The sequence below is a fragment of the Rattus norvegicus genome, chromosome 1, assembly GCF_021556685.1.
Source record: "Rattus norvegicus strain SHRSP/BbbUtx chromosome 1, alternate assembly SHRSP_T2T, whole genome shotgun sequence".
Lineage (NCBI taxonomy): Eukaryota > Metazoa > Chordata > Mammalia > Rodentia > Muridae > Rattus > Rattus norvegicus.
The window spans coordinates 218,576,219-218,603,961 of NC_141534.1; the positions used below are offsets into that span (position 1 = coordinate 218,576,219).

At 43.6% G+C, this 27,743-nt stretch overlaps 2 protein-coding genes across 9 annotated transcripts; one reads left to right on the plus strand and one right to left on the minus strand.

Moving 5' to 3' along the window:
• Positions 1-1,093: 1,093 nt before the first annotated feature.
• On the minus strand, positions 1,094-11,971 carry Ttc9c (tetratricopeptide repeat domain 9C). 7 transcript variants are annotated; one of them, XM_087563531.1, is made up of 5 exons: positions 11,737-11,971; positions 11,431-11,496; positions 11,067-11,283; positions 7,777-7,959; positions 1,094-3,592 (listed from the first exon to the last, which is right to left on the minus strand). In XM_087563531.1, the coding sequence occupies exons 4-5, from the start codon at positions 7,943-7,945 to the stop codon at positions 3,498-3,500; spliced, it is 264 nt and encodes an 87-aa protein (XP_087419657.1). In that variant the 5' UTR covers positions 7,946-7,959; positions 11,067-11,283; positions 11,431-11,496; positions 11,737-11,971; the 3' UTR covers positions 1,094-3,497. The 7 variants fall into 7 exon arrangements, with proteins under 7 accessions (XP_087419657.1, XP_087419628.1, XP_087419646.1 ...); XM_087563502.1 differs by having other exon boundaries at positions 11,067-11,315; positions 11,400-11,496; XM_087563520.1 differs by having other exon boundaries at positions 11,672-11,971.
• A 630-nt stretch (positions 11,972-12,601) lies between these two features.
• Positions 12,602-27,308, plus strand: Hnrnpul2 (heterogeneous nuclear ribonucleoprotein U-like 2). 2 transcript variants are annotated; one of them, NM_001305220.1, is made up of 14 exons: positions 12,815-13,439; positions 15,612-15,747; positions 16,039-16,115; positions 16,616-16,755; positions 17,270-17,360; positions 17,457-17,569; positions 17,963-18,226; positions 18,488-18,610; positions 18,949-19,077; positions 19,774-19,942; positions 22,923-23,123; positions 24,038-24,111; positions 24,377-24,484; positions 24,606-24,733. In NM_001305220.1, the coding sequence occupies exons 1-14, from the start codon at positions 12,908-12,910 to the stop codon at positions 24,684-24,686; spliced, it is 2,238 nt and encodes a 745-aa protein (NP_001292149.1). In that variant the 5' UTR covers positions 12,815-12,907; the 3' UTR covers positions 24,687-24,733. The 2 variants fall into 2 exon arrangements, 1 of the variants encoding a protein (NP_001292149.1); XR_015626933.1 differs by lacking the exon at positions 24,038-24,111 and having other exon boundaries at positions 12,602-13,439; positions 24,606-27,308.
• Positions 27,309-27,743: the final 435 nt, after the last annotated feature.

The following is a 27,743-nucleotide window of genomic DNA, read 5'->3' on the forward strand; positions in this document are numbered from 1 at the left end:
CTCTAGACAGCCTGAGTAATAGTCACTACTGGGTTACTCAGGTCATAGCCTTTGGCCAGTACTTAGTTGACAAGTCAGAGGGCCAGAGTCTAACTCAGTGGGAGAGTACTTGCCTAGCATTCATAAGGCCCTAGCACAGAAGGAGAAAGAAAAAGAACCCATGAATAAGTAAATACACCTTCATTTTTAAAGGCAAGTGACTGGAACTTGCCAGTAGTTTTAGTTTCTTGGAAGGCTCAGGCTGATTCACTTGAGCTCAACAGATTGGGCTAGCCTGGGCAACTTAGGAAGAACCAGTGTGTAAAGATAGCCTAGTGGGGCTGGAGCGATGGTTCAGCAGATTAAAAGCACTGACTGCTCTTCCATGGGACCCAATCTCAATTTGCAGCACCCACATGGCAGCTCACAATTATCTGTAACTCCAAGGTCTGACACCCTCACACACTGACATACCACAAGCAGACAAAACACTAATGCACACAAATAAAAGATAGCTGGTGTGCAGGTTTGTGCTTATAATCCTAGCACCTAGGAGGCCAGCACAGGAGGACTGCTATGAGATCAAGGGCAGGCAAGACTACAGAAACATTAAAAACTGAAATTTATATTAAAATAATTTTTGGGCGAGTTAGGCAACAGAAGAGTTAGCTTAGCTCTACTGCAAAGCTAATCTGTACCAACCCTCACATTGACTAAACACTAACACAGATAATATGTATCTAGAACTTGAGGTGAAACTATGAAGAGAGTGGGTCTCATTTGGGAAATATGGCCTCAAACTGCCCTTTATGTGTGTCCCTTCACATAGAATTTCTCTTCCCTCAAAATTTTCAAATCTTGTTGGAAATGCTTAAAGCCTGGTAAAGCTAGGACCCTGTTCCCTCCACAAACTTCTGAACATAGATATTTAGGGATCCTCTGAGGCCAATTCACAATGTCAGCTCATCAGACCTCTTCAAGACCTATGTCAGGTTTGGTTTTATTGTTCTGTGCCTTAAAGTGTCTGTTGGAAACTGAGCTTCATAATAAGAACTGACACTATGCTACCTCTGAGGAAGGCTGAGAAATTGATCAACAAAATACATTTCTAAGATGCATTTGTGAATATCAGCTTTATTTTTTTCTCATTGATGTAGTGGATAGCTTCCTTTAACATCAAATTTTTACACAACAACCAGGAAGCAAAACCAGCTTTGAAGAAGTGAAGCATGCAAGATGACAATGATTTTAACTAATTTTTCAAAGCATGGGAAACAGACCATTCGACCATTCAGGCAGTCATGGCACAGGAACCTCAGCAACCAGGTTGTGCAGTGGGCAGAGAGCGGACCTAATTGACTTCGGCTAGACAAGTGGATATTTATATATCAAGGGGTAGCGTTGAGATTATACATGGAAAATTACTGAGTAGAAACTTCAAATGGGTTTCTAACAATGTGACAGGATTCACAATCCATCTGAGGTTTTTTTTTTTTTTGTTTTGTTTTTTTGGTTTTTTTTGGTTCTTTTTTTCGGAGCTGGGGACCGAACCCAGGGCCTTGCGCTTCCTAGGTAAGCGCTCTACGGCTGAGCTGAATCCCCAACCCCCCATCTGAGATTTTTAAGACATGATCTTGTTAGATAACTCTGGCTAGTCTGGAATTCAGTATATAGCCCAGACTGGCCAGGCAATCCTCCTGCCTCAGCCTCCTGAGTGCTGAGATCACAGACATATGCTAACCTTAGCAGTTTAAGACATTTGGAAGATAAAATAGTCTACTTTACTTAGTTCTGTCCTTGGATTTTTTTTTTTTAGATTTGGTAGAAAACCTTTTATCTTGTTGGATGTATTATTTAAATTATGGGGAGGAACAAAGAAGTGTAGAGTACTAGGAGTGTTTCAGGTGTTATTAATAACTAGTTGATCCCATCCCAAGAACTTATTTGGCTTATGATTATATGATGGCTAGAGACACATGCTTATTATCTCTACTTATAAAGGTAGAGGCCTATTATGTGGTCCTAGCTACTAATTGGCATCCATGACATAAACACAATCCAGAGTAAACAGAATGACAAAGCAGCCACCAATAGATGAAATGCCAGAGGCAGGACAACCCTAGATTTGTACCCATAAGTGACACAGCTTCTTCAAGGGTTCTATCAGGTGCTTCCAAAACACTAAGTAATAAACAACTTCCCTTGTAATGTCTTTCCTCTGTGAGGCCCTGAGCTCCTACAAGACAGAGTGACAGCTGAGAAGGAAACAGTTCTACCATGCTTTATTACGGTACACTTTCAAGAAGGAATGCCTTTCAGAAAAGTGAACACACTTTAGAAATGTATCTAGTAAATATTAAGATATGGCTAGCCAGTGCTACACAGAGAAATACTTTCTGAAATGCAAAAGAAAATACTGTGGGACTAGCTGTGTAGCTTGATGACAGGATGCTTGCCTAGTATGTGCAAGGTGGGTTTAAACTCCAGCACCATATATAAACACACACCCAGGGAAAACTCACCAACACTGGGGTTCCTTCTTGGCACAAGGACAGAGTTAGTAAATAGTCTTAACTATTGAAGTGCTAAAAACAGGGTTTCATGTATCCCAGACATTCATTCCAGAAGTTTAAAAAAAAAGAGAGAGAATAAATTAATGACAAACAAGTTGTACTATGTCCATGATCTGAGTTCAAGTAACAGCAAGAACTAGAAATTACGAGGGAACAAAGCAAACCAAAAAAACAGAAAGGGGAATTAAACAAGATCTGGCTGGCCTTGAATTTGTGACTGTCCCAGACTCCTAAGTGCTTGAACTGCAGGCGTGTACCATCATGCCTGCCTAGAAAGAAGATACTTTTATGGGGGGAAAAACCGGAATGTGTCTGAAATATTAAAGGAGTATAAGAGATAATAATTTAAATAACAAAAGTTTGATTCTTTTCTTGTTAGTTGGTTAGTTTTGCAGCACTGGGGAATCAAACCCAGGGCCTTATATATGCTAGGCAAGCCATCTAACATTGAGCTACACTCTTAGCCCTAAAATTATTAATTGAAATCTTTAATATAAATGTACTCGGGCTCAATGTATAATTATCTTGTTTACATATATCCATATCCCAGTAGGAAAAGCAAAGGCATCTGAGGAAACAGCAGAAGATTCCTTCTGCCAATCCTTGCTGTCGCATCCTTCACTGGCCTCTGCTCTGTGTCTGAAAGTGTCTAACATCTCAGTAAGTCTACGCCACAAATAGAGTCAATTCCACCCACAGTTGATGAATGCTCTCTAGTCTACTTCTCCAGGCAAACATGGATTGAAAGCCATTCAAATATACTATGGGACATACAATAAACGATGCAGATGGTCTAAGTAGCAAAGAGCTGTGCAGAACAGGAAACAATGCAAATCCACCTGGGTCAGAGGTAAAGGGTGAATTTCTCTTGCCGAGGCTCAGATTCCCTTGATGGGTCTTTACTTGTCCACTTGAGTTCAAGTTGAGAAGCATCCTTTTTCTTCACTAAGCAAACATGCCCAGGTACAGCTGTTTCTCTTTCCTATGGTAGCTGCTGAGTTCTGACTGTGTCAACTGGAGGTACCGCCGGACATTGGCGTCTTCAAAGACAATGGAGAAGACATTTACAGACAGACCATAATGACCAGAATGTACCAGAGAGCACTGTTAACACTCCTAGTTATTTTAGTTCTCTAAACCTGGAATGTATCATATACAATAGTAAACTCTATTTTTAATGCCACTGTGAGTTGTTATCATTATTTATTTATTTATTTATTTTTTGGAAGGACTCCTGTAGCCCTTGCTGGCTTTGATTTTGATCTGTACTAGAAAATGGCCTTGAACACTTGATTCTTTTGCTTCTACCACCAGACCCACCTTAAAACTGTGAATTAAACAAACAAGGGGCTGGAGAGATGGCTCAGCAGTTAAGACCATGGACTGCTCTTCCAGAGGTCCTGAGTTCAATTCCCGGCAACCACATGGTGGCTCACAATTTGTAATGGGATCTGATGCCCTCTTCTGGTTTGTCTGAAGACAGCTACAGTGTACCACAAACATAAAATAAGTAAATAAATCTTTAAAAAGCAAGCAAACAAAACCTGTATAGGGTTAGGGTTGGTTTGTTTGTACCTGGTCTCAAATTCATGGTCTACTAACTTCTACCTCCCAAGTGCTGCAATTACAGACACACAAGAGCATGCTTGGCTTTATTCAGTGATGGGATCCAGGCAAGAACGACATGATATTCAGTGTTAAACCAACAACACAGAAATGATCTTACCATCTGCTTCAGTTTCCTTTCTGTACTGAAAACTGAGTGCCAAATCTGACATTCTCCCAATCGGGAGCTTCTCTTTTCAGGGCACACCTGGAGCTAGCTGAGCTAAATGATAAACTATCTAAAGCAAAGGCCAGCTCCTGTCTAAATGATAAACTATCTAAAGCAAAGGCCAGCTCCTGTCTAAATGATAAACTACCTAAAGCAAAGGCCAGCTCCTGTCTGGAGAGCATGCTGAGCCACAATGACCAAGTTCATTTACAGGGCTCCATTAACCCACTCTGGAAAAGGCAGGGGCTTTAAAAGCAAACTCCTAAGTGGTATAGTGGTACATATCTGTACTCTAGCACCCGGAAGTAGAAGGGAAGAGGACCAAATGTTCAAGGCCAGCCTGTGCTACAAACTGAATTTGAGATGAGCCTAAGTTACAGGAAATCCTGTTTCCAAAGACACAAAGACACACACACACACACACACACACACACACACACACACACAGAGAGAGAGAGAGAGAGAGAGAGAGAGAGAGAGAGGAGAGACAGAACAAAAAGAAAAGTTCCTAAAATCCCCATTATAGTAACACAATTCCAGTACTCAGACAGCCAAGTTCAATCCAGCTTGAGCAATAAATAGGGCTCCAGGCTGGCCTGGGCAGTATGGTGAAATTCTGTCCCACAAAACTCCAAAATAGATAACTAGTTAATTTAACTTACAAGGACATGGATGCAGTACCTGCTAAGTGTAACGTTCTGAGTATAGTTCCCAGCAGCAAAACAGAAAAGGGGGTAGGGTGGTAGTGGATATTTTACACAAGCAGAATAAACCAGCTAGGGTGTCACAGGGGTAGAATATTTGCAGGCCAGGCCTAAGTGTGATCTATAACACAGCAAAATGAACAGAAACAGGCTTGTGTATATATAAACCATTGACCTATAGAGCTGGTACCGGGAATATTAATGAATATGCCTGTTTAAACTTAAATATTCCTAAGGATATAGACAGGACTAATAGTTGCTTTCCTGTGGAAACAAGAACACAGGAGTATTCTGTATGAGGTAATAAACTCCTGTAAAGCTAGCACTCCTCAGGGAGGCTGGCACTAGGGATGCAGTTGCAGGCTAGGGAGAACCCTGTCTCAACAAAACCATGGACTAGTAAAATGTCTCAGTATGGAAAGGCATTTGCTGTCCAGCCAGGCTTACGAGCAGAGGGAGTCCAGAACCCATAGTGGAGAGAAGCAATTCCTACAGGCTGTCCTCTGGCCTCCACATGTGCTGTGGCCTGTGACCACCTCAACCTCCACCACATACAAAATAAGTAAAAAACAACAACCAAAAACATACCCTCAAAATTCCCACAGAAGTGAAAGACTTGTTCATGTGCACACCTTTATGTACCTAAATTTTCTTAAATATATGTATCGCCACCACCCAGGAAATGCTATAATTTTAAAATAATGTATTAATTCTGAGAATTTTACACAATGCATTTTTATAGAATTTTTTTTAACATTTATTTATTTATTATGTATACATCATACAGCTTTCTGCCTGCATGTATGCTTGCAGGCCAGAAGAGGGCACCAGACTGATTATAGATGGTTGTGAGCCACCATGTGGTTGCTGGGAATTGAACCCAGGACCTCTGGAAGAGCAGTGCTCTTAACCAGTGAGCCATCTCTCCAGCCCTACACAATGCATTTTAATCCATGCCCCTCCCCCTGCCCCCAATCTCCAACTCATCCCAGATCTATCTGGCTGACTCCACCCTCCCTGACACCCTCCCCATACAAGTTTGAGTTTTCTTCTTCCTCAACTCCAACTAGTCCCGAGTTTGAGTTGACCAACCACTCTTGGGTATGGGGCCTGTCCTGGAGTGTGGCTGACCTACAACGGGATCACCTCATTATGGGAAACTAACTCTCCCTCTTCTAACAGCTATCAAGGGCCAAGAGCTCCTCAGCTGAGAGTTTCAGACCACCTTCCCTGCTCCTTCCTGGGACTTATTATCTATCTTAAAAACAGTTAAAAACTAGGGCAGGAGGGGCTGGAGCGATGGCTCAGCAGTTAAGAGCACTGACTGCTCTTCTAGAGATCCTGAGTTCAATTCCCAGCACCACATGGCGGCTCACAACCATCTGTAATGGGATTTGGCATCCTCTTCTGGTGTGTCTGGAGACAGGGACTGCATACTCATATATATAAATAATTCTTTTAAAAAACAATAACAACAACAAAACAAAAACTAGGGCATGAGAGATGGCTCAGCTATTAAGAACACTTGCTGCTCTTACAGAGGACCTAGGTTCAGTTCTGGCACCCATATGGTGTCTCATTACAGTTTCAGAAGATTAAATGACTGCCTTTTCGGCCCAAAGGCACCAGGCACACATATGGTGCACAGCTATAGTGTTGGAACACAGTCCAAGAATGAAGTGTGAGGGGAGGAATTCTGAGTGCTGTGAGAAAACTCCAAGAAAATAAGACGAGTATTGTGATCTCAGTTTCTTCAAAAACAAGGAATTGCTCTTGGAATGTGCTTTTGCGCCCTCCTAGGCTGGTGGACAGGAGAGCGTTTACTTTAAATCACTCACTACAGCAGGCTATTACTGTGTTTATGTGCCTCAGTGGAAAATACATGGGTTTCTGCCACATGTGGCTCGTCCTTGTAATTGAACACCTTACTCATGTGATTCTTCTTAGCCCTCAGAGTATAAATTGTTTAACACTCTTAGTGAAGGTAGCTACTGAGTGAAATTTCAGTGACCTCATTTTTTAGGTCCCACTCTTCCAGGTCCACACACCAACAAAACGGTAAAGAGTACATAGGTGGTGAAACACTGGTATACTTAAAAATAGGTCTTAAAAAAAGAAAGAAAACCCAATAAACTGAAAAAGTTAAACTAAAGCTGCCATTTCATGGGTTACTACCTCAATAGGTTTTTCTGGTTTGCTTTGTTTTGTCGGGACAGGGTTTTTCTGTGTAGCCCTGGCTGTCCTGAAACTCACTCTGTAGACCAGGCTGGCCTAAATCTCAAGAGATCTGCCTGCCTCTGCCTTCTTCTACGTGCTGGGATTAAAGACATACGCCACCACTACCCAGAATAAGAAAGTTTTATTTTGAGACAGGGTCACCTTCAGACTCCCTGTATAATGAAAGGACACTGATCCTCTTGCCTCTACCTCCCAAGTGCTGCTGAGATCACAGGCGTGCACACCACATCTGCTTCTTATGCAATGCACACCGAGGATTGAAATGTACACACACACACACACACACACACACACACACACACACACACACACAATCTCCATCCATCCTGACCCCTTCTGTTGGATTTGCAATAGCTGTAGTGATAGGTATGTGAATATAGTGACACAAGAGTACAGTGTGTAATGTCAGACCACAGCAATTAGCACTGTCATTTTAATCACTGATCACTTCTTTGCACTGACAATTTTATATATCCTCATCTCCTTAACGTCCCTTTCACTCACTCACCTTTAGGTTGCCTATTGACAGCAGCCAGCAGGTAGTGTCGAGCCTGGTCATAGTCCTGCAGATGGAAGAAGGCTACTCCAGCCCGATACAAGGCCTTGGCATTCTCGGGTTGTCGCTCTAAGACTTTCTGACTGTATTCCCTCACTCGTTCGTACTTCACTGGCTCCATCTGGAGGAGACAGGCTAATGGGCCAAGGTAAAAGGAGAGATAAGGAGGGCTTATTACATAGGAGGTTCCACTGCCCAGCTCAAGGCATTCCCCAATATTTATTTATTCAACCAATGCTTAAGTGTCTCCCAGATCCATACCCTCATCTAGAAACTAGAGATATAAAAGTTTTGGCTGGCAAGCTGGGTCAGTGGGTAAAGCCTCTTGCTACCAAGGTTGATGACTTGCATTTGATTCCTGAGAAAGAGAAGTGACTCATACAAGTTTTCTTTTGACATTCACAACGTGTGTAACATGTCATGCTTGAGTATGTGTGCATACACAATAAACACAAAGTTTATTTATTTCATTTTGTGTGTCTGTATATAAATCTGGGTCATATGCACGCAGGAGCCAAAAGTGGTCATGAGAGGTGTCAGGTCCTGGAACTGGAGTTACAGATGACTATGAGCTGCTGTGTGGGTGCTAAACCAGACTCAAGTGCCCCGCAACAGCAGTAAGGACTCTGTAACTGGTAGACCATCTCTGCAGCTCCCATACTTCTTCTTCTTCATCATCATCATCATCATCATCATCATCATCATCATCATTAATTTAAACTCTAACATGGCACAGTGGTACATACCTATAATCCAAACTCTTAAGAGGTAGAGGCAGGGGGATTAAGAATTCAAGGTTCTCCTCGGTATGGTGGTTTGAATGAGAATGGCCCTTGAAGTTTCATATGTTTGAATTCTTAGTCATCAGAGAGTAACCCTACTTGAGATAGATCAGGAGGCGTGGTGCTTCGTTGGAGGAAGTGTGTCACTGGAGATGGACTTGGAGGAAGCAACATTCAAGACAATGTTCTGCCTTAAAGGATGGTTGTGACTCAGTAGACTATGCCTGGCATATTTAAGCTCTGAGTTCAATCTCCACAACCACCAAAAATAAAAGTAAAGGGGATGCAATGATGACTCAGTGGTCCTCTCACAGAGGACCCAAGTTTGCTCTCTAGCACCCACATTGGATGGCTGCTGTAACAGTGGCTCCAGGGAATTTGATGCCCTCTTCTGGACATCATAGGCATCTGCCTTGACAAGTGCACATACCCAGAGACACTTACAAAAGGACACAACAAAATCATGTACAGGTGGCAGAGATTCAGGTATAACAAAGTCATTAACAAGCCTGAAATATGTTTCCATCCCTGCTACAACACCCCTAACCAAGCAGGCTTTACATGGGGATTCTCCACAGATCAATTAATCCAGCACTTTAGCTTCAATATTTCAACTGATAACTAGTTTACCAAGCACAGAGTATGATCAGATATTAAAGTAGGAGCAAAGAGTAAAGAGAACAAGGCAGGAATCTTGATGATTTTATGTTTGTGTATACACACACACACACACACACACACACACTCTCTCTCTCTCTCACTCACTCACTCATATATGTATAAGTGTTTTGCCTCTCTTTTTGCATGTGAACTATGTGTGCCTAGAGCCTGAGGAGATAAAAAGGGATGGGGCGGGGGGATCATATCTCTTGGGGCTCAAGTTACAGATAGTTGTAGGTCACCATGTGGGTGCTGGGAATTGAACTCTGATCCTCTGCTAAAGCATCCAAGGTCCGAGAGGGCTTGATGGGACATCTCGTCATGTGTTGAGATAAATTTCATGAGAAATATCTCTCAGTGATGCCTCCCATTAGAGGGGGCGGTGTGTTGGTTGAGGTAGGAAAGCCAGCAACAACCCATGAAACAAAGGAGATTCTTTTCACTGACATTACAAGGAAGCGGTCTTAGAGAGGAGGGATCTGTTTTAACAGCTTAGTGATGACACTAGATAAGATGTAATGCACTCAATCCTATTGTCCTAACCTACCTTTGGGCCCCAGCTTTGAGGCAGGATTTTACCAGCTTAGGGAAAGTACTCTAGGATATAAGGCTTCACTGATTTCTATTGACAAGCAACTGAGATCAAGCAATGATTAAATATGGCCATGGCACCACAAAGTGGGAAGTATACACAAACTAACGAAATTGTAAATTACACGGTGAAGAAAATAAAACTGCTCCAGAGTAAGAAAGATTAAACTGTTGCTTGATTACTGAAGACTTCTCTAAGAAAGTTGATCTTTGGCAAATTCCTTAGTACATTTTCTGGGGTGTTTGTTTGTTTGTTTGTTTTTTCTTTTCTTTTTTTCGGAGCTGGGGACCGAACCCAGGGCCTTGCGCTTCCTAGGTAAGCGCTCTACCACTGAGCTAAATCCCCAGCCCCAGGGCACAGAATCTTGCAATAAACATTGAAGCTCTGGGAATTAAGACTGTTTGGGTGTAATCTTAAATCTACTTGTTATTAGATATTGACAGCTTCCTTAGACTAGTCTGAAAGAACTGTTGACACTTAGATCATTGGGTAGTGACCTAAACACCTGATATTCTATGTCATAAACGGCACATCTACGAGTCCTGTGTAACCATCCTTTCTTAAATGGAACATCCCCAGGACTATGACTATTTCCACTTTTCAATTTATTCTTACTTGTTTAAGATAGGGTATCACCTTCGGTCCCCAGCTCCGAAAAAAAGAACCAAAAAAAAAAAAAAAAAAAAAGATAGGGTATCACCACCACACATCACAGGCTAGTCTGGATCTCAAATTTGAAGCCATTTTTCTATCTGGACTTCCCCAGTGCTGAAATTCCAGGTGTTAGCAACGTTTCTCTAGATAAACCCACTGGTAGGTCCCCCCCCCCCCCCTTTTAGGTCCTCTAAATCCAGACATCTGGGGTTTAGAGCCCAGCAAGTAGTAATTTCACAAACTCTCCAGGTGAGATTTGAGAAATCCTGCCTGCTTTAAGAGTACTCTACAGATTGGAAACAGGTTTCAACTCATTGCTAAATAACCAGGTGGCATCGGAAAAAGAACATCTTCCGATGTTCGCAGGGTTTCCCGATTCTATCTTCTTTGTTGGTTTTGCTTTTTGAGGCAGGGTTTCTCTGGGTAGCCCTGACTGTCCTGGAACTCGCTCTGTATTCGAACTGCCTCTACCTCCTGAGTACCGAGATTAAAGGCAGGCGCCACCATTGTGATATTGTCCTGATGCTCTGCCCACCCTCCAGTCCCACACGTACCAGCTAGGTTGTTGTAGCAGTCGGTCTGGATGGTGTGCAGTATGTTCTCCTGCTCCGGTGTAAGCGCTGGGCCCTGAGGTCCCAGATTGGGTATAGGGGAAGGCAGACTTGGGTCCAGACCCCGCAGCTGAAGAAGAGCTCGATGGTACCTACTCACAGCATCTCGGTACTTCCCTTCCCGGTAGCGCTGGTTTCCTTCCTCCTTGTATAGCTGAGCCTCCTGAAGGCGCTTCTCCATGACTGTTGGGACTGTTAAATGAAAGAGAAACTGAGGGAATAGTGTTGGGACCAAATTATTTGATTAGGGCATCGATTTTGTAAGCAGAAAATTACCCTCCTTCAAGAGGCTCGCAAGGATTTGAGCTTTGCTGTTTTTACTAGTCCCATCTATCTTACGGTGGTAGTTTTCAGTTTCCAGAAGTTCCGCAAACTAAAAAAAGGAATGATGTGAGGGTAGTGAAGCCATAGAGCAAATGAGTTCCATTAGAAGAGATCCCGGCGTGATTATAGACTCTAGGAATATTCAAAGGCCCGGACTAAACGTTCGAAGTGTGTGACCGCCCGCAAAATTCATTTCCTTCTTTCTCTGAGGCACACCCCCTGACCTGGAAGAAGATGGAGTAGGCGGGAACAACTGAAACAAGTCAAAAAGGCTTCGCTCCTTTCCAACCTTTTTATTTGTCCTTATCCAACAAACATTTGCTGATGGTTCTGCTGTTATTGAGGAACCGAAGTGAGTGAGGCCTGAGTCTCCAGTCCACAGGTGAAGAAAAACAGGCCGTAAGTACCGTGCCCAACAACAGCGCCACAGCAGAGGCCCAAGCCCGGAAGACTCCTCCAGGAATTCGGCCTAAGTGCAGGAGCACTGAGAGGAAAAGAGCAGACTGGCCAGCAGTTTAGCATCTAATGGGGCGCGCGCATTGCGTCATACCACCCAATCAGAATGGAGTCTAGAAAAGTAATCCCGCAGAACCGGCCCCGCCTCCCCAGCGGACCAACCCGGAAAAAAAAAATTCCCGGCTACTTCTCCAATAGGAAAAAAAGCTGCACGATATCGGATGGCCAATCAGAGCAACAGACTACGATTCAAGCTGGCCAATGAGAGAGGGAAAGGGTGAGGTTGGCGCCTCTGTTGCTGGGTAGATGTTTAAGCACAGAAAGAGGTCCCGACATTGCTCTCTCTCCCTCGGTGCTGAAAAGGTCTTTACTGACTAGCTACGAAAACCCTGCACTACCCATCCCTCCAGCTTGTCTTCGGTTACTAGTCTCAGAAGTAGCAGTCAAAGAATAAGTAAAGGAGGACATCCAGTAAGACCTAAGGTGCTCCGGCAATTGGGAGCAGGCAGGAAGTAAGAGACGTGAGGAGGGCGGGGCCCTGGCGCGACTGCGTAGAGCCTACAACTGAAGTACGGAAAGAGGAGCGCGCGCACGCTTCCGTGCTACGAGGCACTTGAGCCACAGCCAGCCTCAGGCCTCGGTGCGGCTGCGCGGTTATGTCGCCTTCGCTGATTGGCCCGGATCTCTAAGAGGAGGGAGGAGGAGTGAAGGAACTCTGTCGTCCTCGGCGCGCACTACCCGGCAGTGGAGTACTGAATGTCTCGGAAGCTGCTCCTCGCTGTCTTGTTTTGGGCTCAGTGAGCCGAAAGGGGCAGGGCAGGAGGAAGGCGACACAAACACGCCGCGAAAACAGCGCGGTCTCTGCCTCTGTGTGCGTGCGCTTGCTAGCGCGGGCTCAGTGCTGGCGCGGGAGGCGGAGGCGGGCGGCGGCGCCTGCGCGGTCGGGCTCGGTCGACAGTTCGCAGGGGAGGAGGCGGCGGGAGGCGGAGGAGGCGGCGGCGGCGATGGAGGTGAAGCGGCTGAAAGTGACCGAGCTGCGGTCGGAGCTTCAGCGGCGGGGCCTGGATTCGCGCGGCCTCAAAATGGATCTGGCTCAGCGGCTTCAGGAGGCACTGGATGCTGAGATGTTGGAGGACGAGGCTGGCGTTGGTGGGGCCGGGCCCGGCGGGGCCTGCAAGGCGGAGCCTCGGCCTGTGGCCGCGTCGGGCGGAGGCCCGGGCGGGGACGAGGAGGAGGACGACGAGGAGGAGGAGGAGGACGAGGAGGCGCTGCTTGAGGAAGAAGACGAGGAGCCACCACCTGCTCAGGCTTTGGGCCAGGCCGCGCCGCCGCCTCCGGAACCCCCGGAGACGTCAGCCATGGAGGCCGAGCCCGAAGCTTCCGACATACCGGCGGAGGCCACGGCCGGGTCAGGTGGGGTAAATGGTGGCGAAGAGCATGACAACGGCAAGGGGGAGGAAGACGGGCCGGAGGAACGGAGCGGAGACGAGACTCCCGGATCCGAGGCACCGGGTGACAAGGCCGTAGAGGAACAAGGTGAGGAACTGGCAGCAGAGCCCGGCTCCAACCTGCCGGGTGCGTCTCGGATCTAGCACCCCACCCTGCACCACGCTATCTGATTCCTTGTTTGCACTTGCCCGAAAGTGCACTGTTCTAGTGGCTGATGGGTTTCTCCCGGGAAGGTGGCTTTCATCCACTGCCCATCTTTTTGAGGGTTTGGACGTCTTGTCTCTCCGCTGTTTGCAGGAGGGAGGTTCCTGCCTAACGTGGTTCCTTGGTGTTAGTGGATGGGTGTGTGTGTGTACCTGGTGTGTATTGGTGTATTGCTTTCGGACTACCTGTAGATCAATCTTCTGGTGCCCACCCCCACTTTGGCTGAATACCTTTTGCCGAAAATATGCTGGAAAATGTGGCGATCTACAAGGGACCTCAGCCTTCAGCCTACCTGACAGTTCGTTCCTTACCTTAAAAATGTTAAGCAATAAACAGTCCGTGAAATGCTGCTCTGTCAAACCTACGTTAGTCCTCAAAGAGACTGTATATCTAACCTTGTCCCTTCCTGCTTAAGCGGTAGGAGACAGTGTGTGTGTGTGTGTGTGTGTGTGTGTGTGTGTGTGTGTGTGTGTGTGTGTGTGTGAGAGAGAGAGAGAGAGAGAGAGAGAGAGTGAGTGAGTGAGTGTCTCTTGGGTTTAATCATTAACTAGCAAAGAGAAACTCTTAGGCTGGTAACATTTTTAGTAATATGTTAGTTACTTGACTGGGGCTTTTTACTTTGTCCCTGTTGTGTTTTTATTTTAATTGTCCTGCCCAGTCTGTAAATAAGCATATTTATACACTTATTCTACACTGGAGCCTTTAAGGCTCCTAACTTCCTGAGCTGAAATGATTGAGGGATGCTTGTGGTACAAGATTTGTGGAGACTTCCCACAGGAGTTAATGACCTTTATCCTTTTGAAATGTGTGCATGGTTAGAGCTAATCTATAGAGTGTCTTTCAGAGGAAGGAGAGCTGCTTCTGAGTCTACTTTCAAATAGGGGGATTTGTTTGTTTGTTTTGCCTTAGGGCTTTTTGTACTGTTTTTTGTTTTGGCTGTTAGTACTATAAAGTTGAAATGTATTCACAAAGTATAGCGTTTGGAGTTTTGTTGTGTCTGATGTCCTGGGACCGAAATCCTATTACGTAACTCTTAATTTGTGTTATCCCAAATAGCAGATAAAAAGCATTGAAGGATAAGGGAGAGTTTTAGTGGAATTGTTACAAACACGTAAGCCTACAAAACATTAAAGCCTAAGAAAAAACTTCATGTGTTTCCTTGTAAAGAGTGTTGCTGCCAAGTTTGGTGTCACAGGCCTTCAATGCCAGCACTTGAAGGCAGAGGCAGGCAGATCTCTGTTTTAGGCCAGTCTGATCTAAATAATGAGTTTTAGGACAAGCAGAAACTACATAGTGAGACCCTGTCTAGAAAAAAACAACAGTAGCAAAAAAAGAATGTTACTAAATATACAACACCACCTTCCTGCCCCAAACTCCATGCAGTAAAGATGCAGTGTTATTTATGGGTTGCTTGTGACTTAAGAGTTTCTCTGGGTTCAAGTTCCTATTAAAAATACACCTGTCATTGTAAGGCCGTGCATTTTAACGTAGAAAAGGTAGTCTCTTAAAGAAAATGTGAGGGTTCTGTGTCACGTAGCTGCTGAAAAGTGCTAGAAAATAGTCCTTAAGTACTTGCCATGAGAATCGAAATTCACCTATTGGAGTAGATAAATATAGAATCAAAAAATTGCCCAAGGGCTGGAGAGATGGCTCAGTGGTTAAGAGTACCCACTGCTCTTCCAGAGGTCCTGAGTTCAAATCCCAGCAACCACATGGTGGCTCACAACCATCTGTAATGAGATCCGATGCCCTCTTCTAGTGTGTCTGAAGACAGCTATGATGTATATAATAAGTAAATAAACCTAAAAAAAAAAAAGAAAAGAAAAGAAAAATTGCCCAATTTAATTAGCCCATGGTGGTCTTCCCTCCATCTCACCCACCCCACCCCCCGCCCATCTTAACCAATAATTTTGGAAATAAAACATGGGTATAATAGGAACACTGTCTCAATCATATAGCCTCATTTTCCTTAAGTTTACTCAGAGTCTCTTAGTTCTGAGCTCATTCTATGCTCCAAAATAAAAACTACTGATTTTCTTTCCCTCCCTTTTGTAGGAGATGACCAAGATAGTGAAAAGTCAAAACCAGCAGGCTCAGATGGTGAGCGGCGGGGGGTAAAGAGACAGCGGGATGAGAAGGATGAACATGGCCGAGCTTACTATGAATTCCGAGAGGAGGCTTACCACAGCCGGTGAGGGAAACACTCCCTTGATGGGAGTGTCTGCTCTGCTTTTGGTATCCCTGTTGTTGATTACAGTGTGGAAGGAGGGGTGGATTGAAAACTGGACTAGGTCTTTATAGGCATAAGTTTTAGAGTAAATAAATCTATGATGGAAAATCCTATTCCCTTTTCTCATTGACTGAAAGAAACTGTCTGCTGGAATTTGATAATTCACTGATAGTTTAAAAGGACAGTGCCACACAAATAACTCAAAGAGAAGGTAGCTTTGATTATATTGCATTTACTCTCCTCTACCTGTAGCTCAAAGTCCCCACCACCTCCAGAAGAAGAAGCAAAAGATGAAGAGGAGGATCAGACGCTTGTGAACCTGGACACGTGTATGTATGAAGCAGATTGCTGTGGTTTCTGAGCAAGGGCTTTGTTGTGTATGTCAGACTGGCTTCCAACTTGTGATCCTCCTACATTAACTCTGGAGTGATCTAGAAATGATTTTTAAGAGTAAAACTTCATAGCTTGGGTACTTGGACAGTATATATATCCATTTGCTCAGCACTTTTCAGAATTGAACATTGTAGTAAATCAGCTGCATCTTTCTTTCTTTTTTTTTTTTTTAAGATTTATTTATTTTATTAATAGATGGCTGTGAGCCACCATGTGGTTGCTGGGATTTGAACTCAGGACCTCTGGAAGAGCAGTCAGTGCTTTTTTTTTTTTTTTTTTTTTTTTTTGTTCTTTTTTTTCCGGAGCTGGGGACCAAACCCAGGGCCTTGCGCTTCCTAGGCAAGCTCTCTACCACTGAGCTAAATCCCCAACCCCGCAGTCAGTGCTCTTAACCACTGAGCCATCTCTCCAGCCCTGCATCTTTCTTTCTTAACAGATACCTCGGATCTCCATTTTCAAATAAGCAAAGACCGATATGGAGGCCAGCCACTTTTCTCAGAAAAATTCCCTACCCTTTGGTCTGGGGCAAGAAGTACTTATGGAGTAACAAAGGGAAAAGTATGCTTTGAGGCCAAGGTAAGTCATTCTTCTTTTTTTTTCTTTTTTTCGGAGCTGGGGACTGAACCCAGGGCCTTGCGCTTGCTAGGCAAGTGCTCTACCACTGAGCTAAATCCCCAACCCCGGTAAGTCATTCTTGAAAACCATGTATTAATTTAAACTGTGTATTAGACTCCTATCAGCATTTCATTAGTTCAGAAAAGGGTACCCTGCTTGAACACACCCTTTACACTGAACAAATCAGCCCTTTTGACTTTGTTTTATTGTGTGTTTTATGTGTTTTATCTAATGGATCTTGGTGCCTTGTACAGTTAGGCACTTGTACCTCTGCGCTATATTCCCAGGCCCACAACTTTGGTTTAAGTTTGGTAAAAGTTCTTTTTCTAGTATTAAGCTGAGGTGGGTGGTTGGTTTTTGTTTGTTTGTTTTTCTTTTCCACTTTGTATACAAATCTTATCTCTGTAACTCAGACTTTGTACTTGCATTTATTATAGAATTTAAACCTAAGAGTTCATTTTTTTGACTTGACCAGGTAACTCAGAATCTCCCAATGAAAGAAGGCTGCACAGAAGTCTCCCTCCTTCGAGTTGGGTGGTCTATTGATTTCTCCTGTTCTCAGCTTGGTAAGGTTATTTTGTAACTTCTTGTTTGTGTTTGTTACCATGTTGCTTACTCTGTGGAAACTTTGCAGATTGGTAATTGATTGTTGCCTCTTCTAGGTGAAGATGAATTCTCCTATGGTTTTGATGGAAGAGGACTCAAGGCAGAGAATGGGCAATTTGAGGAATTTGGCCAGACCTTTGGGGAAAATGATGTTATTGGCTGTTTTGCTGTAAGTGTTCCTGAAAATTGTGGATTTGTAGCAAAGGGTAGATAAAAGACTAAGAGTATTCAGCTATGCTTCCTACCAACTGCTGTCTTTTATGTATTTGATGCGTTGCTTGGTTATTTGAGATGTGCAATAGCCCCAGCATTCACTTATTTGCTTATTTCTACATTTATTTGTGGGGAAGGGTGCATATCAAAGTGTATATGTGGAGGTCAGAACAGTTTTCTCCTACTTTGTGGGCTCTAGGGACTAAATTTATGATATCATACATGGTGACAAGTGTCTTTACTCTCTGACCCATCTGTCCATCCTCCCAACATTAAAAAAAGCGGTAAGACTTCATTTTCCTTAATACCTGTCAACCTGTAAGTGCTCTTGTGCTTTTTGTCCTTGTAGAATTTTGAGACAGGAGAAGTTGAACTTTCCTTCTCCAAAAATGGAGAAGACCTGGGTGTGGCATTCCGAATCAGCAAGGAATCTCTAGGAGATCGAGCCCTTCTACCCCATGTCCTTTGCAAAAATTGTGTCATAGAATTAAACTTTGGTCAGAAGGAGGAGCCCTTTTTCCCACCACCAGAAGAGTTTGTGTTCATCCATGCTGTACCTGTTGAGGAACGTGTGCGGACTGCAGTCCCTCCCAAGACCATAGAGGAGTGTGAGGTATGCAGACGTATAGGGTTCATGCTTTAGAAGAGTGGTGGATATGTGCTTTCAAGTGTATTTTAAAATTACTGTCAAACTTAGATAGGGAAATTATTTTCTATAGAAAATTGGGTTTTGGGGTTGGGGATTTAGCTCAGTGGTAAGGCCCTGGGTTCGGTGCCCAGCTCCGAAAAAAAGAAAAAAGGAAAAAAAAAAAAAAAGAAAATTGGGTTTTATAAAATCAATTTTTTATTTTATTTCTGTTTCTTTTACTTGCAGGTGATTCTGATGGTGGGACTTCCTGGATCTGGAAAGACCCAGTGGGCACTGAAATATGCAAAAGAGAACCCCGAGAAAAGATACAACGTCCTGGGAGCTGAGACTGTGCTCACACAAATGAGGGTCAGTTGCTGAGGGGTAGTGAGGGATGGTTAGTCCGCTGCGGTGTCTGCCGTAGAGACTGCAAGTCTCTGATAGCCTTTTCTTCGGGATGGAGGGTGTCTTTGAAGTGTGTGAGAACAAAGATGCCACACACTGCCAGTGTGTTAAGATATGCCCCACCCTTCCTGGATTGTCAAATTTCTGCAAACATGCAATCTGGAATAAATCCAGGTTTTTTGGAAGTGACTGATACAGGAAATTGACAGTGTGATGAGTTCATGTGACCCTTGTAGAATTTGAACAGTGACTTTTAGATGCCTGACCTTGCTGTGTAACTCTTTGTATTTCTCACTCATCAGATGAAGGGGCTTGAGGAGCCAGAGATGGACCCCAAGAGTCGAGACCTCTTAGTTCAGCAAGCCTCCCAGTGCCTTAGTAAGCTGGTCCAGATTGCTTCACGGTCAAAGAGGAACTTTATTCTCGATCAGGTATGCAGACATTTCAAGAGGAATCTGGTTTTAAAGGAGTTCCAGGGGCTGGGGATTTAGCTCAGTGGTAGAGCGCTTACCTAGGAAGCGCAAGGCCCTGGGTTCGGTCCCCAGCTCCGAAAAAAAGAACCAAAAAAAAAAAAAAAAAGGAGTTCCAGAGATGAAAATTTTGTATCTTTTTTAGAGTCAGACTGGGATACACATGTAGAACTGATTTATGGAATAGACTCAGGTTACCTAATGACTGTCTGCTTGTGAGTTATGTAATGTATTTGAACTTACATGGTTTACTGAAAGTGTCTGGACTCAGATGATAGGGGGAGGGAAGGAGATTTGGATTCATTCATTTATTTCATTGAATTCCTCAATCCTGGCTTACTTATATTTTCAATCTTGGCCAAGACTTTTACCTCTCTAACTTCAGTTTTCCTGATATGTGAAATGATATTTGCCAAGTAGTATCTCAAAAATCAAGGGAGAGCTGGGATTATAGCTCAGTGGTAGAGCAGTCTCTAGTATATGCAGAGTCCTAGGTTTGATCCTGATTACCACAAAGCAATAATACTGAGTGATTATTATTAAAGGAAATTGTGTATTGACTTCTAATTCGATGCTTCAGTTATAGAAGATAAAGTATTCTATTGTAAGTTGAGTTATGACCTTTATCCTTAAACACATTATTACTCCTATTACTAGTGTAATGTGTACAACTCTGGCCAACGAAGGAAGTTATTGCTGTTCAAGACCTTCTCCAGGAAAGTGGTGGTAGTTGTTCCTAATGAGGAAGACTGGAAGAAAAGGCTGGAGTTGAGGAAAGAAGTGGAGGGAGATGATGTGCCTGAGTCTATAATGCTGGAGATGAAAGGTGGGCTAAAATTTCATGGATTAGAGAATCCATTCCTTGGTTAGTGCAACCCTGCTAGAACCTCTTATCACCAAGAGGTTGACTCTCCACATCTAAAATGACATTTAAGAGCAGTTTAATGGATTCAACCACTGGATAAACTAATGAAAGGGTATAAATATCAGTTCCTGGTACATGCTCGTAATCCCAGCACTTGAGACATTTTCAGGAAAGAAGATTATGAATTAGGAGAGACCAGCCTGGATGGCACAGTAGCACCATATCGTGGGTGGGAAAAAAAGCAGGGTGATACATGCCTCTAATCTCAGTACTTGGGAGATGAAGGCAGGAGGATATGGAGTTGGAGGCTCGGCTGAGCTAAATGAGATACTATCTCAGAATGGAAGGATGACAAATGAGATGTTTAAATCCAAACAAGATATTTGAAATGAAGGAAGGACTTGAATCAGTTATTTATTAAATAAATACTTATCTGTCCAGCACTGCCTAGTCATTGGGAAATATCAGCATATGGAATGAAACCACTCATAACTAAAATGTTAAAATTAAGATTGATATTCCATGAAAATGGCAAAGATGATTGTTAGGGTTCAAATTAAATTACAGTAGTGATAGAAGTTGTCTTTCTCCCATGCTTTGATTTCTGGTATGCTAATAGGTTTATGCTTTGTTTTCATTTTTGCTTTAATTTCTTGATTTGATATTTGCCGGAGTGTACTGTCCTTTCAAGACAGTGTTAACTGTGTTGATGGTCTTGCTTTGTGTCCTTCTCCTTAGATCATATTTTTCATCATGTTATCTTTAGCTTATGGCACCCCACTTACCCTGTGAACTGCTGCTGGCTCTGGAAACTCAATTCCCACATCTATGATCTGGAGCATCTGAATTTATATAGAATTAATTATACCATCCCCTGGCAAATAGTCAGGCACTTGGAGGAATTTAGTGCAGTTTTATAAACTAGCGATAACTGGATTCATCTGAGAGTCATAATTGAGATAAAATTCACTATGGCACAGTCTATGAACTTGCAGTCCAGAGACAGGCAGATGAGGTACTTGGCCACCGTGTATAACTGATAAACAAGAGACCTTTACTGGCAAGTAGATGCTTTTAGCCTCTTTGGGTAACTATCTGTGTATATGGAGTGGGTTTTGCTGGGAATTGTACATGCACACTTGGCCTTGTACATGCAAGGCAAGTGTGATCCCCCACCTATACCCTCAGCCCCAGCTTGAAACTCTAATCATGTTACTTCTTGGCCTGGCGTGGGTGGTGCTTGCCTTTGATCCCAGCAGAGGAAGAGACAGTTATGTCTTTGTGAACTTGAAATCACCCTAGTCTAGACAGGAAGTTATAGGTCAGGCAGGCTACATAGGACCACATTCTTCTCCCTCACTCCCTCTCTTTAAGTTTACTTATTTTATTTCTGTATTTTGCCTAATATATGTATATGTATTAAATGTGTGCATGGTGGTACCCTTGGAAATTGGACGACGGCATCAGAGCCTCTGAACTCCATTTAGAGATGATTATGAGCCACCGTATGGGTGCTGGGAACTGAACCTGGGTCTTCTACAAGAATAAGAAGATGCTTTCAACTACTGAGTTATCTCTCCCGAGACTTAAGTTTTTATCTAAGTAACACTGAAACTCTCCGTTACATTTAACCTGTGTTCCTTCAGTCCTGGTAACTCACTGCAAATTTATTATGGCTTACTTAAGAACTTGTAACTCTAATTCACACATCTCGTGCTGTTGAATTTAGGGAAAAGGAAGTTTGTGTTTAGGCATAGTAGCACTTGTCTAGCACTCAGAAGGCTGAAGCAAGAAGATTGTTGCGAGTTCTAGGTCATCCTGGGCTAAATAAACAGATCCTGCCTTTACAAAAGAGGAAAAGTCATGGTGACACTTGCCTGTAATCTCAGTGCTTATGAGATTGGGAACAGGAGGATCAAGATCATCGTCAAGTGTATAAGGGAATTCCAGGCCAGCCTGGCTTACATGAGACTATGTCCCAAAAAAGCAGTTAGTTTGATTATTTGAGGGTGAGCTGGTATGATCCTAGCACATTTTAGACAGAGCATTACTAAGTTAAGATTTAAAAGTGTTAGGCTTGGGTTGCTGTGATGAACAGACCTGTTGTTCTATTACTTGTGGGGAGGGTAAGGCAGGAGGATCTTGAGTTTGAAGTGGGCACAATTTGCATAGCAAGCGAAAGTCCAGCCTGAGTTATACATACTAAAACTATTATAACGGGGGGGGGGGGCTGAATAGAGAAGCAAAGTATGGTAGCAGCAGCAGCTATAATTGTAATCCCACTTTGCAGAAGGCAAGAAGCAGAAAGGGCCATTACTCACCCTGAGATGCATGAGACCTTATATCCAAAAAACACAATTGCTACCTGGCTCAGCCCTTCACAAGGGCTTCATAAGTATGAAGCCTGGAGTTTCGATCCTAATACTCACAAACCCAGATAGCAAGCCAGGAACCCTGTGTACTTCTGAAATCCCACCACTGAGCAGGGCGCCAGCAGAAGAATGGTGAACTCTAGATTCTGTGAAGGAATAGTGTGATTTACATATACTATTAATAACTATTATAAGTTGGGCCTGGTGCATCTTTTATCCCATCAGAGAGCTAAGTCTCTGAATTCGAAACCAGATGTACATAGTGAGACAGTAGAAAGCTCCTGTCTCAAGAAATAAATAATAACTGTGAGTGTTGGCTCATAACTGTAAATGCTATTCCTGAAGGAGCAAGAAGCTAAGGCAATTAAGGCTAGCTAGCCTTACAACTAAGTGTCAAAATGGGATATAGCTCAGTGAGAGAGCACTTGATGGACATTTATTTACAAAGCCCTGATGTGATTCCCCCAAACCACCAAGAACTAAAGTATACTTCCTCTGGTAGATTTTCATGCATTCTTACCCTGTCTGTGCACTTTCTAGGCCCACAAGCTTCTCTCTTATTCTTATAGCCAACTTCTCTCTGCCTGAGAAATGCGACTATATGGATGAGGTGACATATGGGGAGCTGGAAAAAGAGGAAGCTCAGCCCATTGTTACTAAATACAAGGAGGAAGCAAGGAAGCTGCTGCCCCCCTCTGAGAAGCGGACAAACCGCCGGAACAACCGCAACAAGAGAAACCGGCAGAACCGAAGCCGAGGCCAAGGCTATGGTGAGTCCTAGACACCTGGCTGCCCACAGTGAGCAGCCTCCCTGATGAAGTTTACTTCTTCTTGTGCCCTTTACCCCCTGCTTCGTATGCTTTCCCCATAATCTTTCAGCCAGAAGACAGTTACGGTGGGGCAGAAATGTTTCCTTGAAACAGTACCGTGCCTCATCATGTGCCTAGCTTCCATGCCAGCCAGCACGTTGATTCCCTACTTCAGTACAGTCTTAATGATGCACAGTGAGGTCTAAGTCTCATCTTAAGATCTCTTGATGCTTTATCAACTCAATCCAATTGGGCAAACAAAAGTGAATGCATTCTTCCCTCATTTTAGAGTATTAGTTTCTAGTGGAATTAATTTTCCCTGAGATTGTCTAGTTAGTTAAATCCCCAGTGTATATTTATAATTGTTTCTTTTTTTTTAAAGTATGTGTTTATGTGTGTGCAACTGTAAGTCAGTGGGTGGTTAGTGCTAGCTGTGTCTTAGACACCAGGAATAACTGGTTGCTAGCTTTGAGTAATGCAGATTTTGTTTTCTTTCTGTACAGTGATGGGTATAGGCTATATGACACCTCAGATCCCTTTCTGGGCTGAGAGTCTAATCTTGTGAATGGCAGTTTTTATTCATATTTATAACTCTGCCATGTATCCTTTTGTCATCTAAAACGTTTTTACAGGATTTTGGGAGCTTCAGAAGCAGGGTGGCTTTGTTTTCTTGTGTCTATTCTTGTGCCCTCCCCTCTCAGACTCTTTTAATAAAGGATCCTGGCTGGTACTTTAATTAACAGGGTGTGAGCCTGGCCAGAGCAAGCCCCTCCTCCCCTAGTATTGCCTTTGGCTCCAGCTTTTTGATTTCCACTCAGATGTGGAGCCAGGACCCCATGCCAGCTGTCTGAGCGCCCTCTCCATTTCTCTTCCAGTGGGCGGGCAGCGCCGAGGCTACGACAACCGGGCCTACGGGCAGCAGTACTGGGGGCAGTCTGGAAACAGAGGGGTGAGTGCAGCTCTCCTTCTGCTCCTCCCTCTGGGCTGTGAAGCCATTCCTATTGACTTGGGGGAGCAGAGGGGTTTGGGCTGTTTTCTTAGGGCTTTAGGGTTTTGCCCACTTACTATGTTCATCTGGAAAAATTTAACCTGGGAAAAGAATTTACCCTGCTTATAGTGTCTAGATGAAATATGTCTTGTTCAGTAATGGGAAACTGGGGTTATGCTTCTGAAGACCTATATACATCACCACTCCTCTCTCTCTCCTTCCTCAGGGCTACCGTAATTTCTATGATCGATACAGGGGTGACTATGAACGATTCTACAGTCGAGATTATGAATACAACAGATACAGAGACTATTACAGACAATACAACCGGGATGTGAGTATTATCTTGGAGTAGATTGAGGGTGAAGGGGACGGGACCAGCTGGATGAGTGGAAGAGTACTCCTCATCCTCAGCCAGCTCTGGCTCTAAGTGATGGGGTTTCCCTCTCTTCTAGTGGCAGAATTACTACTACCACCACCAACAGGACAGAGACCGATACTACAGGAATTACTACGGTTACCAAGGGTATCGGTGAAGCCCCTGCTGTTTTCGCCTGTCAGCCATGAAGCTGAGTCTCTGGGGGGGGGTGCCAGGCACCCCCCAAAACACAACCAAGGAAAACAGGGGCTGTCGGGGTGGGGCTGAGCTGCCAGGGAGGGGTGGTTGGGGGGAGGGTGTGCAAGCAGGGGTGGGGGAGGGAGGAGTGGAAACAAAACTGTACATTTTTTTTAAAGTTTGTTGAAAAAAATATTGTCTTATTCTATAAAACATTTCAAACCTAGTTAGGTTATTTGTAATCAAAAAAACATTTGCACAGAAAGCAGCACTTAGAGCTGCCTATTCTGTACCCTGTAGCTGGATAGGAAAAGAACTAAAAATGACACCCTCCAGCATTCAAAGACAGCTGGATTGGTAGCCCAGTAAGGGAGAGTGGTGTGGGGAGAAGGGGAACAGCATGAGGGAATTCTGCTAGCAGTCAGGAGTGGGAACAGAGGCAACAGGAGCAGGGGCAGAGGGAGTGCCTATGACCAGGGCAGTGGAAATAAACAATTGGCTGTTATCATTGACTTGCACCAACTAACTGCTTGTATTTTCTTTACCAACCTTTCCCTCTTGGGCTATAGAATCAATAGATTGTCCACTTTGTTGTGCCTTAGGCACAGAGACTGCTAGTTGGGTGGTTCTATTATATAGGATTCCCAGGCCAAGGGGGCACGGGAGCTCTCGGGTACTGGAGAGCAGAATACTTTGTCCCTGTCCATATTATATTCAGTAAATTCCTATAAAGTCTGGAGGAGGGTGGGAACACAGCCCTTAGTCTGAAGATAGTGATTTGCCAGTCCCTAGTCTCTGTCTTTGGAGTTGATAGAGGCAAGAGATCTCTGGAATCATTTACTAATATTGCCTGCCTCTTACAAGTGTGAGGGAAGGAATGATTCTCAGGGTTTCAGCTCACAGAAATGCAGCAAGACATTGTTTACTGCATCAGGATATGTATATAGGTGAATCCTGTGGTGTGGGCTATCAGGCCCAGGTGCTGAGAATTGCATCTATTTTATACAATGTGGGGGGCTCTGCCCTGCTGCTGTTTTTGTTTTTGTTTTGATATGCAGAGAGTGAGTAGAAAGGGGTTGGGGATAGGAGGCAGCTCAATTAGGCTGCAGGAACTTGGGAAGACTATGTGAATGTGTGTATGGGTGTGTGCAAGGAAACACCTTTTCCCAACTTGTTGAAACAGGATTCCTTCAAGGGTGCTTCCCTTCAAGTCCCTAGAGAGGCCTCTCATCAAGAGACTTCATTTGGGATCATATAGTTTGTAACTTTAACAGCACCCTCCCAGTTCTTGACAGAACAGCTACAGGTCGCTGGGTTCAAGAATGTGGGCTGGATATAGCACTGCTCTTTCAATATTGATCTTCAATTTAAATCATTATCTTGCTTAGCTAAAAGCTTACTCAGCAACAGCATCCTACAGCACTTCCTGGTGAGAAAACCTCGGGGCTGAGTTACTAGGACATACTTCACTTCCACTTCCTTGTCTGAGCAATTCTCTTGTTAAATTTGTGGTGAGATTTGGGTCTCACCTGTCCTGATGTCCTTTCCATGCAGGGCTTCTCAGGGTGTGCAGACCTCATTCTGAGTCTCTGGTTTGTTAGGACACATCATTCTGCTCAAGGACCTCTTTCCAAGGCTGTAGTGGAGCCTGGAAGGAGATAAGCTTGCTTATACTGTGTCTTTTCTATTGCACTTGTCCCTTATGGTGCCACAATGGATTTGTGTGTGGCAGTGGGTGGAATGACTGCATGCATCTTTTGTAACTCACTGGTATTATAAAGGGAGTTTGAGAAAGCACTGTTTATAATGTCAGGGCAAAAAGATAGAAACTGGAGCCCAAAGAAATCAATCCCCTTAGAACAAAATTATGTTTTAATAGGAAACTTAATTTCCAGAGGCAGAAGCTGTCCCTTCAGATGTTAGTCCTCCAACAAGTAACACTTACAGTGTCTGTGACCTGGATTCTAGGTGATGGAGCCATAAGAAGGGCAAAAACTTAACACTGAAGTTTGGGGCAACAGGGGTTAGAGAGTATACTCGCTGTTGGTTTACAACACCAGAAAAGTCAAAGTCCTCTTTTTAAAAAGCTGTTTTTCTAGTTGAATGGAGAATGAAACTGCCACATCCTTGTTGGGTTTGTTCAGGAGGTCTCCTGTATCAAAGTGGATGTCTGCATTTTGTTTCTGTCTTGTGTTTTTATTATGAAAAGAAATGTTATTGGGGCAGGTGTGGGTTGTAGATTATGGTATTAAGAGGAATCCCTGGTTTTGTTTTCCTTAGAAGAGTTGTTTAGTGTTTTATCAGATGTCTGTTGTAGTTGTAGTTGGAAAAACTTGTTTAAAAAAACAAACAAACAAATACCACATGGAGCCTGTAAATGTTTTTGCACAACCTGTAAAGCATTCTTGGAAGTGGCCAGTAAAAAAAAACAAAAAACAAAAAACAAAAAACGGGGGTGGGGAGGGGAGGGGTTCCATTTTTAAAAATGTAACTGTGTCATTGTTTACATATGTAACTCTTACCCTGTTCTCATTACACCATTCTGGCAAAAAATGTAGACACAGTAGTTCCAGTTTTAGAATAAATAACAATTTGGATTGAATTTTCCTATCTCCTGTGGCTGCACTGACTGGAATGATTGTGGAGGTGTTTATTTTAATAATGTATTTTTTTTTTCAAAATAATTTATTTTGAGGCAGAATCTTGTATCCCAGACTGGCCCGGATCATCATGCCTTAAATCCCAAAATGCTGCATTTATACATGTTTGTCACTACAACCATCTTACTAACCTATTTTAAATTTTGGTGTGTGCACAGAAGTGCACAGGGATCAAGTGTACATGCATAAAATGGGGCACATGGTGGTCAGAGGACAACTTTTGTGGAGTCTTTCTTCTATCCTTATGCAAGTTCCAAGGACAAACACAAACTGCCAGACTTTGATGCAGTGCCGAGCCATCTGTTTTTCAGTGCTTGTTATCAAGATGCACACGCTGCAGCCAAGGATAGCGTCTGTGTGTGTGACTGCTGTGCTCT